The 13820-nt window shown below is 35.8% G+C and overlaps 1 protein-coding gene across 9 annotated transcripts in view; it reads left to right on the top strand.

The window, feature by feature from the left end:
• Window positions 1–13820, top strand: part of SCAF8 (SR-related CTD associated factor 8) — a 198192-nt gene that overhangs the window by 74725 nt on the left and 109647 nt on the right. For 3 of the 9 annotated variants that reach the window (XR_004352533.1, XM_032651237.1, XM_032651235.1), the window contains exon 20: window positions 430–1897. Coding sequence is in view for 8 of the 9 variants with exons in the window: in XM_032651237.1 (XP_032507128.1) it covers window positions 430–1883 (1454 nt within the window). In the remaining variant the exon portion in view is untranslated. Of the gene's footprint in view, window positions 1–429; window positions 2555–4392; window positions 4395–13820 lie in introns of those variants that run through there. The other 6 variants (XM_032651243.1, XM_032651234.1, XM_032651239.1 and 3 more) reach the window with 3 other exon arrangements.

The following is a 13820-nucleotide window of genomic DNA, read 5'->3' as shown; positions in this document are numbered from 1 at the left end:
TCCCCCTCCCGGTGTCCTCAAGTCCATTCTCTACGTCTGTGTCTTTATTCCTGTCCTGCCCCTAGGATCTTCAGAACCAAAGTCCTTTTTTTATGGCACCACTGTTAGTATATTAAGAATTGTTTGTACTTCAGAAAGACATTTGTTAAAGGTGGAGAATCAGTATAAAACCTGATATTTTTATTTAACTTAAAAAGATTTCATGTAAAGATTTTAGGTAGCAGCCCCACTTATGTTTTAATATTAAATTTCACTACGTATGGTATTAATTTTAGCTTTAATTTTTTAATATCTAGTGTACCTGTGGATTCTTGGGGGGATACAAGTAGCTGATTAACTGCTGGAAATTATAGCATTAATAATTATAAACATAGTTTCCTTTTCACACCAGAATGATTGTTTGTGTTATTTTTCTTCTTTCCATTTTAGTGATTCCAAATGATGTTTCAGGTGGCTCTGCGATTTTAGGAGGACAGCCGCCAAATGTGACGAACAATTCTGGAATTCTGGGAGTCCAAAGACCAAATGTATCAAGTAATAATGAAATTCTTGGAGTCCGGCCATCTAATGTTTCCAATAGTTCTGGGATTATTGGAGCCCAGCCACCAAATATTCTAAATAACTCTGGAATTTTGGGAATACAGCCACCAAGTGTGTCAAGTAGTTCTGGACTTCTGGGCATGCTACCCCCAAATATACCTAACAATTCCGGACTTATGGGAGTACAGCCACCCAGTGTTCCAAATACTTCTGGACTTTTGGGAACACAGCCACCAGCTGGGCCTCAAAATTTACCCCCTTTAAATCTTTCTAATCAAAGGATGCCTGCAATGCCAATGTTAGACATTCGTCCAGGACTAATACCACAGACACCTGGACCAAGATTCCCTTTAATGCAGCCTGGAATTCCACCTCAGCGGGGACTCCCTCCCCCAGCGGTGCTTGATTCAGCTCTTCATCCACCACCCCGTGGTCCTTTTGCTCCAGGAGATATTTTTAGTCCACCTGAAAGACCTTTTCTAGTTCCTGGAAGACAAAGTGTAGACAATGTTGCTAATCCAGAAAAAAGGATACCACTTGGGAATGATAACATTCAACAGGAAGGAGATAGAGATTACCGGTTTCCTCCCATAGAAACCAGGGAAACCATTAGTAGACCTCCCCCGGTGGATGTTAGGGATGTGGTTGGACGGCCTGTAGATCCAAGAGAAGGTCCTGGAAGGCCTCCATTAGACGGTAGAGATCATTTTGGACGACCTCCTGTAGATATTAGAGAGAATCTTGTGAGGCCAGGCATAGATCATCTTGGTCGAAGAGACCACTTTGGCTTTACTCCAGAGAAGCCCTGGGGGCATAGAGATTTTGACGAGAGAGAGCATCGGGTTCTGCCTGTCTATGGTGGTCCAAAAGGCTTACATGAAGAAAGAGGTAGATTTCGGTCTGGAAACTATCGGTTTGATCCTAGAAGTGGTCCTTGGAACAGAGGATTTGGACAAGAAGTTCACAGAGATTTTGATGACCGCAGAAGACCCTGGGAGAGGCAAAGGGATAGGGATGACAGAGATTTTGATTTCTGCAGAGAAATTAATGGAAGTCGTTTTGGACGAGATAGAATTCAAAACACCTGGGTCCCCCCTCCTCATGCTCGGGTTTTTGATTTTTTTGAAGGGGCCACTTCTCAACGGAAAGGTGATAATGTGCCTCAGGTTAATGGTGAAAATACCGAGAGACATGCTCAGCCACCACCTCTACCAGCGCAGAGTGATCCTGAACTTTATGAAAAACTGTCATCTTCAAGTGAAATAAGCAAGGAGAAGAGTGACACAGTTGCTGATATAGAGAGTGAACCAGTGGTAGAAAGCACAGAAACTGAGGGGACATAATCATCACTCAGTAGGTAAAAGATACATTTTGTAAAGTTGTCATCTCTCTGTAATAGATTAATGGCTGACTGGACCATAGTTGTTCACTTTTGTCTGCCAGAATTAAGTTAATCTGATGTTCATGTTCACCTTTCTCTTAAAATAATTGTACAACTGACTTGTATAGACATTGTTCTTAATATGAACATGGTAGGTAAACATTTTTTTATTTTTCTGATAAAATATAAATGTTGCCCCCAGATTCTTTTAACTTCAAGGAAATGAATAACAGCTTGTCAGAGACTTCCTATGGAAGAAAGAATTTTTTAGATACTACCATTAGGTTGGATATGGTAATAGATATATTTCAAAATAGCAAACGGTGGTATATCTTATCCATATCTTTAGGCTGCTGCAGAATTTTAAGGTAATAGACAAAGCTGTGATATTTTATGCAAAGACTGGCTCTAGATATTTGAGGAGCACAATACAGAGATTTTAAAAAGTGATTTTGTAAAATCTACACTATGGTCTCTGTTTCTCCAAAGTAAGTGTTTGTGATTTGTTCCTCATACTGCAGTGAGTAAAAAAAGAAAAAAGAAAAAAAGAAAACAACATAAATATTAAAGTACGTTTCAATGTTGGGTGAATTTTGTTTTTAGATGCCAATAAAACTTATTTGTTTGATAACAGTGTTCTAGGAATTGTATTTTTTTAACCTACAGATGCTTAAAACCATGGATCATTAGCAGCATGTGCTTAGTTGTTGCAGAATTTTTCTATTAACTCGTAATAACAACAAAGAACCATGTGGTTGAAAAAGCATGTACTTTGATATAAAAATCATGCAGTCTCATTAGTATGTGTGTAATATCTGTGTATATTTATTGCATAAGTCATACGTAGAGTTTTCTTTCTCTGTACGTCTATTTTCATGCACATACAGAGAAAAATAGAAAGTTGGTAGTTTAGATAGTAAAATATTCTTTAAAACTGGATAGAAAATGAGAGAAATTTGGCTAATTGACATTGCTCATAGTTACAGCTCTTAGCCTTTATGATGGTAAAATAAGAAATATTGTAAAGAAATACATTGGCAGTTTGGCCGTTCTCTTTTAATACAGTTAAGCATGAAGCCAGATTCAGCATCAAGCTGAATTCCACGTAAATGCTTGCATTGCTTTGTTTCACACTATTTGCTATTCTGCATAGATAGTGCTTATACTGAAGTACTTACTGGTCACTTGCCTGAAGTGAATTTCTCAGTTGCACAAAATGTAGAGTAGTGTTGGTGGATTTTAAAACATTAACTTGTATACCAGAAACAATGTGTCCGTCATGTGTTTTGTAGGCTCTGCATAATGCTGTTCAGATTAGCCTCCAAGGTAAACTGAGTAGCAGAAAAGTTGGGGATAAGTTTCCTGTTTTATTTATTATTATTATGTTTTTGCTTTTGCTTTTTCATTTATTTGCTGTTTGTTTCTCCTTTGGGTTTTACATATATACACATATATATAAAACCATTGGTGTTTTTCCGTTTCTAATGATGGCTTTCATTTGGTCCCATGAACAGTTGCTTTGTCTCCTATTCCAGTAATTCCTCATTTGTTCTATTTACCTAAAATTCTTAAGTTACATTTGTCAAGCCCCCCACCCCACCCCGCACCAGAAGAAATGATGGAGTACACCAGCCATTGAACGTTGGGTGGTTTTTGCTTCCCTCTGATGCTCTATAGATCTTTAAGGATTCTCACCAAAAATAAAGTCTTTTCTTCTTGTAGGTTCTGAAATAGAAATAGTATGTTATTTATTTTGTTTTTTTGGAAAAGTGGATGAGAGGGGGAGTTTGGTGTTTATTTCTAGGGTAATTGAATTCAGTCCAATAATTTCGAGTTGGTTTCAGATCATTTCCTTGGGGTAATGGGAAAAACTGTGACATTGGTACAAAGTTTTAATATTCTGGAAAGATTTAGCCTTGTCCTTAAGGAAATTACATTAACTGGGATTTCTCTCAGACTACTTTAGTTACATTTATCATTATCAAACTTAAGTGACATTCACTTGGATTAAGTAGCAAGAAAAAAGAAAGACTTTTCAGTGACTTTTGATCCCAAGTTTTTTATCACCCTTGGGCCTTCAGGTGCAAACTTGAAAATAAAATGTGTACAAGTATTGCACTGGTTTGATGATTCTGATGGTGGAAGTTACCTAATCAGTTGTCAGTACTGCCTGCTAGAAACCCATCTTGGAAATGGGTGACACGCTTAATTAAAACAGCTGAAAAATAATTATGTGTAGTTAGGCTCACTTTATCCTTGTATTGTTGTGTAATGTTTGAGTGAAAGGATATTATTCATCCTCATACTGAATTTCCAAAATTGATATTTACGTTCACTATTTTTTTTTAAACGGTGGAGAGAAAAGTTAATTGTCTTACTTTGCTAAGTTTGACATAAGGCCTATCACATTTTTGACGCTTTTGATCACAGTACTGCTGTCACTAGAATGCTAGCAGTTAGAAATATGCAAGGAGTACCTCAATACTTTAATAAAACAGTTGAAGTGCTGCAGGCAATAATTACATTAGACAGGAGGTCACCTAGTGTTTTGATTTGTGATATTTTAGAGAGAGAATGATAGGACTTAGTGTGGTATTAGTAGATTGCAGCGTTAATAGACACTAATTTCTAAATTTTTTGTGTGTTTAAACATTTCATTAAACATTGGCTTCTGTTCTTAGCATGAATGCATATACTGTACCGTGATCATTTTATATTGTAGATAGAAACTTATTTTAAAGCAAGGTAGTCTTTATCTACAGCACATCATAGGTGGAGTGTTCCTTTATTTTAATTTTATTTCAATGTGTAGGCTGTGCAGAATACTTAGAAAGCATTGGAAGATGGAATAGTATAAAATTATTTGTTTAAAACTCTGGAAATGACTTCATATAATATTTAATTAATACAATTTGTTTATTATTTAAACTATTACATTCTTACCAGAGCAGTTGCTTTTGTTCTGGTAATTTAGTTGCTTCACCAAATTTATTGGCCATTCTTCACAAATTTGGGGTTGTTTTGGGAATGGGACAGTTTCGTTACATTTAAAAAGAAAGTTACCTCTTTTAATTTGAAAAAGTATTTTTTTATAAACACTAGTTCATCAGATCTAAGGTATCATTGATTGTAAGAAGCACCATTCAGAAATTTTTAAATGCTTCCAATATGACATGCCAGCGATTTATAAGACACATTTGTAATTCAGAAATGTCAGAATGTAAAATGTGTCTTAGGATCAAAGAAATATGGTATTTCTTTGATATATATATATACACACTCCATATATATATATATTCCCTTACTCAGTAAGTGATTTAGAAAAATTCTGATTTTTTTGTCATTGTATATATTTTAGATGGGCACACCATTTAATGAAAAAAAATTTAACATTTGATTAAAAATAATTTTGTTGTACCTTATGTGCCTTCATCGTTATTATTGGGTGCTATATTAATGAAATGTTTTAAGGGCTTTTAACTCTTTCAAAGAAAAAAAGCATTAACATTTTACTCTTTAAATATTTTACATAATGAAGAAGAGGAGAGCAAGTGTATATTCATTTTTAAGATAGGCAAAATAAAATTATGTGAGAAATCATAAATATTAGTGTGGCAGAGAATTATAAATGTTTGCTTAATTGATGATGCTGTGGTTTTATAGGAACCATCTTTTAAATTAACTTAAGTTGTAGGCTCTAAAAATTTTATTTTCTACTTCTGAAAAAAAAGGTCAGGTTGCTACACTTTTTAATGGGAGATTAAAAACAAGATACCTTGATCCAGCAGAACTTTCTAGAACTAGAATTTAAAATTAATGGCACAAATTGTTTTCTTTGGGGGCGTACTTTAAATGAGGGCATGTGTATTGAAAGCTATATGAAATACACTTTCTCTGTGGTTCTCAGCCAGGAAATGTGTGACAGAAGAATCACCTGTGGAGCTTTTTGAAAATATGGGGTGGGGATGGTCACCACAGACTTACTAATACAGAATCTCCTGGGGAGATATTCATGTTCATACACCAACACACACACACATACCTTCCACATATCACCACTTTAGATATGTTAAAATATGCAAATATTTAATGTACCATACACTTGAGATTTTTTTACATTTTTTTTTAAAATAGTGATACAAAATTATTTTTAGTGTTTCAATAAAGTATACAGTTAATTGTGGTAATTGGTGTTGGAGGGTGAATAAAAAGTAGAGAAGTCCATCACAGATGTTTTAAATTCAAGTGTTAATCTAAAAATGAATTATAGCAAGAAAGGGACGGAAGGATGACGCATATGAGATGGTTTTGTTGGAAGTATTTTTGACCCAGGTGAAACTTTGTTATTGGATACCTCAAAGAAAAATTTACTAGATGTATCATGTAATTAAATGCTTTGATTATAAAAAGGGTCCCTTTGGGACCAAAACTGCAAGCATTAAGCTTATCAGGGATTAGGAGTAATGTTACTAGTAGGACTACTTAGAAGTGGGTTGCACATCGAAGACTAATGCAAGTCAGTGGTTTATTTTGGCATGAGCTTTGCTCAGACATTTTTCTTCCCCTCTACTTAGATCTTTTTTTTTCCCCCAGGGGGCTGTTCACCTCATATGTACTTAGAATTACCCTGCCTTGTTCTAGTCAAGATATGGAACAAATATTCTAAGTAATCTGTAAAATATGTGTAGTATATCAAGGGGTAGAATGGTGCTAATGGGCTAACTTTATATTGTATGAGAAATGTGAGATGCTTTGGATAGTAGGGTGACCTGTAGCGAAGGAAGCTGAGGGCATGCTTATGTAGAGCCCAGTAGGTGGTAGAGAGTGCGCCTGGAACTTGTGACCTTGAGCCCTGAGTTTAGTGAGAATTAAATGAGTTAGTTTAATGAGCGTATTAAGCTCGCACAGCAGCGGCAGAATGTAGCACTTGGTTGACCTGTGTTGTCTGTCCTCCCACCTCCCACCACTATCACTCAGCCCGTGGGCGGCTGTCACTGTTTTATCTTATTTTTCTGCCTTTCTCAGAATTCTCATCACAGCACCTCCCAGCCTCCTTTTTGACCTATCATTCCAGGCAGAGGCTATCAGTTGGATTTGTCTGTTGAAAGCAATTTGCTACTCCTTTGCTTAGTGATTTCTAAGGTCGTTTCCAGCATTTAAGTACCTTGAGCCAATGAAATAAGTTTTCTCTTCTGTAAAAGACCAGCTGAAGAAGCAGGAGGAACAGAGGGAAAGGCTAACAATATTGGAACACTTTTTAAGAGAGCATAGGTTTTATTGCCTTTGGGTTTTCAAAACTAACATTTCTAAATACATGTCTTCGGACAAGTTACTGCACCTTGAAGCATCATTTCTTAAAAGCTGGCCTGCAGGGCTGCTTTTTTCTTTTTTTAAATTGATGATAATATTAGCTAATATTTAATAGGTATATACTGTGTGACAAGAACTGGGATGATTTTATTACCTGCATAATATAATTCTCATTGACAGTCCTGTGAGGTAGTTGTTGCTTTAATATCTCTTACTAAGAGAAACCTGAGTCACGGATTTAATATCCTAAGATCTCACCACTTGTAAATATTTGAGCAAAGATTGAAACCCAGGCCTGTCAGATTAAAAAATTAACATGTACCACTTAATAAAGTGCCAGGCATATGTGGCAGAGGTTCACCAACTATTAGTTCCTCTTCTCTTTAGAAAAGGCAAATAAATTTGTGCGGAAAAACATAACATGCGTACCAGGCTTATCCTTATAGGGTAAGGCTGCGGTGCAACACTGAACTTATGTTTTCACTGGTACAGGTGTACTTGGGGCTGTCTTCTTTTCCAGTGTCTGAACATTCACTTCAGCTTCATTTTCTTAGATTCTGCTTTCAGAATATGTTTTTTTTTCTTAAAGTGATACCATAGCATAATATTGTTAACTTTCTAAATAACTTGCTACTTTGGAGGCAGGTTTGTGTTGCATTGATATTAAATAAGATTTCTTTTTGAAAACACCTTTTCCCACGAATTAAATAAAATTTCAAAACTTTTTTATCCTTTAAAATGTTTTAATACTTGTAAAGCAGAGCCAGTGATAGCTTCCAAATTTATACTTTTGTGGCTTTGGCAGCTCCTTTCTAAAATGTGGCAGTTATACACTGTATATTTAGCCATAATTTAGTACTCAGTTTTCTTGTGTATAAAACTCATATATTAGGAATCTTCCGTGGCTTGAAATAAATGAAATATGTAAAGTTATCTTTACACATAGTAAGCATTCAATGTTAGTCGTTATTCACCACTTGAATTCAAGCAGTCTGGAGGTTAGCTGTTGTCTTTGGTAGTAGTGAATAATTTACAGTTATTTTACTTTATTAGAATATATAACCTGATTCTAGGCTTTCTTCAAGTCACTAAACTTAGGTGCATATGAGGTTTAATCCACAGCATGTCATGGTGCTGGCCTTTGATCACCTTTTCCAGAGTCTTTGGACAGATGATTCTAAACATTGTGGCCGTATTACTGCCTAATCCACACATCAGGGGAACATGCCTATCATATTTGTGAGTTATACTTCTATTTCTACTAATCTTGCCAAAGTTAATTATTATTTGCTTATGTTATTATTACATGAAATAAAAAGTTCTTGCATTCGAACAGTCGCTTTTTAATGACATGAGTCTTGTGTTTATTACTGAACTTGGGTCAGTTTACACATTAGTAAGAATATTGGTAAAATCAGAAGACTTGTATTAAATAAATAACCTTTGAAAGTATAAAAGATGACTTAAGAATTGACCTTCTCTGGTTATTGAAACTAGCCTTTTTAGATAGGGTAGCATTTACCTTCTTAGAAGGTTCTGAAAAACAGCACACCACATAGCACTGTGGTCATACCCAGGGTAAAGATTTAGAGATTTCTAAGTAGTAACGCTATCAGGGCTTCATTTAGGACTGTTTTTTATAAAATTTATTTAGTAATATTTGAATTAGTCCTCTTTTTATCATATTACTTTCTGAATTGTTAGCCAAATAGTGTCTGACCATATGTTAAAATACATTCTCATTACAGGGAGAGGGGTTTGAGAGTGGACAGAGAAAAATTTTAGCCTCTGTGTCATTGACATTCTATATAATTTATCTTCAGAAATACACTGTTTGGTAGGATTCATTTTCCCTTCTTTACAAATAAGCAAACTCAAATCCATGGTCACACAGCCTTTGATTTGCATAGGTGTTTGAACCCTGGGTTTGCTGACTTCAAAGCTATGCCTTAGTTTAAAAAAATGCTCTTTTGGACAGGTAGATTCTAATTATAATATATGGTCTATATAATTAATTTCATAGAGCTGCTGTAACAACATACCAAAAAGTGGGTGGCTTAGAACAACAGAAACTTAATTTCTCATAGTTCTAGAGGCTAGAAGTCTGAAATCAAGGTGTTGGCAGGGCCATTCTCCCTCTGAAGGCTCTAGAGGAGAATCCTTTCTTGCCTCTTCCCAACTTCTGGAAGTTCTCAGCAATCCTTGTTCTTGGCTTGTAGATATGTCACTTCAGTCTCTGCCTGTGTCATCACATGGCTGTTTTCCGTCTTGTATCTTCACATCATCTTCCTTCTGTGCTTGTCTGTATCTAAATTTTCTTCTTGAAAGCACACCAGTTTTATTGGATTAGGGGCCCACCCTACTCCAGCATGACCTCATCTTGACTAATTATATTTATAATGACCCTGTTTCCAAGTAAGGTCACATTCTGTGGTACTGGAAGTTGGGACTTAAACATATGTTTTTGGAGGACACATTTCATAACAACCTATGACTGGATTCTGTAACTATTTAAGATCTAAGTAAATACACTTGGAACAGTTTAAAACACACATACAGGGGGGAAAGATAGTCACATTTTAGAGTGATAAAACACATCTTTATAGAATTCCATTTGTAAATTACTTTGGGTGTTATAAACAAATTTACAACCTTCATACAAGTATTGCAAATTGTTAAATACGATAGCCACTGCCTAGCTTTTAAGATGAATTTGTAACGCCCATACTTTTATGTTTTTTAGTAATACTTCAACTAACAAATCGGCAAAGAAAATCCAAAAGTATTGGCATTATGTAGCAAAGAATCTATTTACTGAAAATTATTCTTGCACTTAAAAAAATTCATGCTGACTTTTAAAAGTGAAGGTTTTTTGGACTTCATTGAATACAGCTACACTGAAAATATGCAATGTGTCTTTCCATTTCATTTCTATTGTTTCTTTTTTATAGTATATTAGCATTTGTTTTGTCTGCTCATTAAAATTTCCTGTTAAGCAAGTGATATAACTATCATTTTGCTGTTTTAGTGGTTTGTTAGAAATAGGTTTTTCATTTACCAAATAAATTAACAATTTGTTCACTATTTTTATTTATCTAGTAGCATAACCTTAATATATCTCTCTATTTTTTCATACAATTGTCCAGCAAAATCTTTGAGTGAAAAATGGCTTTGTAGCTGACTGAATCCAAGTTGTATAAAAATATAGGTCTTTACTAAATAGGTGTTTTAACAAGGTCCCCTATAACTTCTGTAGAAATTTGAATGGAGAATTCTCCTGATTTTCATTCGAAGAGCACCAGAGCACTTAGAACACTGCCTGACATGTAGTATACCTGGGTGTTCACTATTGTTATAATTGTCCAAAGTGGCTAATAGAGACTTTGGGGGCATGCAAATCACTGTTGTATATTAATTGCAAATAAGGGATAATTTATGCAGATTTGAATATTAACAACCTCACATCAGGGGGTAGGGAGAGGGGATGGGATGGAGTTATATGTTCTTAGAACTTCAAAGCTCTGAAGTCTTTTTTTCTACCTCTACAGCTTACTTAGTTATTCGAGCTGTATTTGTGTTTCTGGTCCTCAGTACCAGTCTTTAAACGGGAGTTTGAATTGTTAGGCTAGTGGCAAGCCTGCTGGTGTACCTGGCTTGCTGGTAATGAAGAGATGGCTGTGATCTCATTTCAGGAAGAACAATTAGACGGCTTCCTTCCTTTTGTTAATTGTCCAAATATGTCCAGATAGTAACAATTTAATGGTGAAAACATAGTATTCCTCATTTTCTTATTCAGCAAAGTAGGAACTCAAGTTTTAAGAGTAGAGATTTTTCCATGGGACTTGAAAAAGGCTGATTCGATTAAAATGAAAAAAAAAAAAAGATTTATACTTTTCTCATAAATACACTCATACTAAAAAGAAAGTTGTTGGGACTTCCCTAGCGGTCCAGTAGTTAGGACTCCACGCTTTCACTGTTGAGGGTGAGGGCTCGATCCCTGGTCGGGGAGCTAGGATCCCACAAGCCGCGCCATGCAGCCATGTGGGGGAGAAAAGAAAAGTTGTTAATCACTGAAATAAACAAATTACTTTTCAAAAATTGTGTCTGACTCAATCCATTGTATGGGAAAAATTGTCTTAAATCATGTAGAAAAATGCTTAAAAAAATTTTTATTAGACCTCCCTATATGACACTGAGAATTTGAAAAGCATATTTAGAGTTATTTTATCCCAAATTAAGTCTGTCAAATAAAATTTGAGGTCTCAAAAGATATTATCTACTTGGGAGAGAGAAGTGAAGTTATTTAATTACTGTCCATTCTGGACTATCCAGTCATTCATAGCAACCAGTTTAGGAAGACAGTAGGGATCTTGGTTCCGTTGGAAATCATGAAATGCCACAATAACTGTAGTCACCTGTGCTTCCAAATGTAAAGCAGTAATTTAATTTCTCATCAGAGCTTTAAAAAAAAATAATAGCTAGACTTTAGGGGATAATGTAAAATTTAATTGTTACCTTGATATAGAAAGCTAAATTTGGGATTTGGCAGTCCCTTCGACTGTGTTACAGCTGTACTTTTTCTTTGCCACATGCTGTAGATGCAGTACTTTAAATAGGGAGGTGTAAGTACAAACTGTACCTGTCTCCAGATCCACAGTTCAAAGCCTTTGTTTTAATTTGAGCTCTGTGTTGAAAGTTTTCTTCCTAACATGACTTCTATACTCTGAGCAGATAAACTCAGATAAACAGATAAACAACTCTGTGTTGAAAGTTTTCTTCCTAACATGACTTCTATACTCTGAGCAGATAAACTCAGTAGTGTACATTTTAATTAATGGCAGACAAAGAGTGACTTCTTAAATTAGTATCCATTTTCAAAGGGTCCAAAAAGGATTTCCCTTACACCAGCAGCATTTTCATTTAACTGTTAGTAAAAGTAGGGAATGTGGGAATGTTTATGGATGAAGGAAAAATTCGAATGGAGGATTCACCTGAGAAACTATGAGAATAAAGGCACTGACTAGCCTTTGGATCTTATGAGCCCCCAGCTATGTGATTATTCTAACTATCCAAGGGTTGTAGATGAGGGTATGGCCTTGATTCTTTTCTAAAGCACTAAACATCAGATGGAAATGATTTTCAGAGCATATAGGAGTAGTATAACCAGGTCTTGAAATCAGGATGACATCTAAGTCCAGAGAGTTGAGTAAGGCTGACATTTTGTGATTTGTCATTGAGTCCTTTCCAGGTGTGATTTTCTCAGTTTCTCCAGAGGAATACTTTGCTACTTTTTCCCTTTGTTCTTAGCAGTTTAGACAGCTCTCTGTCCGTTGTCATTAACTCCAGTGGTTGATGGTCTGGTGGAAAAAGAAAGTCGCTCTTGACTACTTAATGCCTTTCGTTGTGTTTTGTTGTCAGATAGCTACTTTGGCATCTTAAAGCATCTCTTCTGCCTGGAAGTGGTTGAGCCAGGTTGATTTTTTTTTTTTTTCCCCCAGGTTGATTTTTAATGGTATATATTTTTTCCGTCAGTGAGTAGTCTTTGCTTTTGTTTCTTGACTTTACATTTTTAATTTAACATTTCAAAATGGTTTCTGATAATCTAATACAATTTATACACATACATGTATATATGTACATGCATATGTGTATATATCAGGCACCTTCTCAACCTTTAGCAAGCTTTGTAGATTTTCTTTTGATCTTTTTATGATTGTACTTGAATATTCTCTCAGGAATCAGACAACTTAAAAGCAATATCTTTCTCTGCTTTGAGTCTCACACATGCTTAGCAAACTTGTAGTTCCTAGGAATTAGATCTTTAAAGGCTGATACAGTCTCATCAGGGCCAACTCAGTCTTTATTAGAAAAATGACTCGTTTAAATGCCCCAATAACTGGAAATTAATTTGTACTCAGTACTAAATGTATTCTCAGAGAATGAGAGTGAGCAAAGCAGTAATATTTCTGATAGCTGGCTAACAAAAAAAGTAGCTTTAAATGATTTTTGAGTTATGATTCATCTTCTGATTTATTATAGCCTAATAGTACTCTCTAAAATTACTGTCCAGGGCTCTCAATAGCATCAGTCGTATGGTTCACTTGGTGGATTTTCTTCAGCTTCTTTCTTTGCACCAGCTGGTTTCAAAGACACCAAAAGGTAATTGAGACTGAATAAGAAAGACTTCAGAGAGAAGACAGAGATGTGAGATGAGTGAGAGGGATACAGCAGTGGGCAGGCATGTGCCCCTTTTTGGCCTTTTGACTTGTTTCGTATTCAGTATTCTACCAAAAAGAAAACTTTCTTCTTTTCTTTTTCGTAAATTTTTTGAAGGCTGTTTTATGGGCGTCCTCTTGGATGTTCTAATTTATGAACCACCATTCTAAACTCCTTTTTATCAAACTGATTAATTCAAAGTGAAGTACAGAGCTTCCCTAGTGGCGCAGTGGTTGAGAGTCCGCCTGCCGATGCAGGGAACACGGGTTCGTGCCCCGGTCCGGGAAGATCCCACATGCCGCGGAGCGGCGGGGCCTGTGAGCCTGCACATCCGGAGCCTGTGCTCCTCAATGGGAGAGGCCACAACAGTGAG

This window comes from Phocoena sinus, chromosome 12 (assembly GCF_008692025.1).
Source record: "Phocoena sinus isolate mPhoSin1 chromosome 12, mPhoSin1.pri, whole genome shotgun sequence".
Classification (NCBI taxonomy): domain Eukaryota; kingdom Metazoa; phylum Chordata; class Mammalia; order Artiodactyla; family Phocoenidae; genus Phocoena; species Phocoena sinus.
Note: the sequence above shows the minus strand (reverse complement) of the source record. Positions and strands in the feature narration are given on the sequence as shown.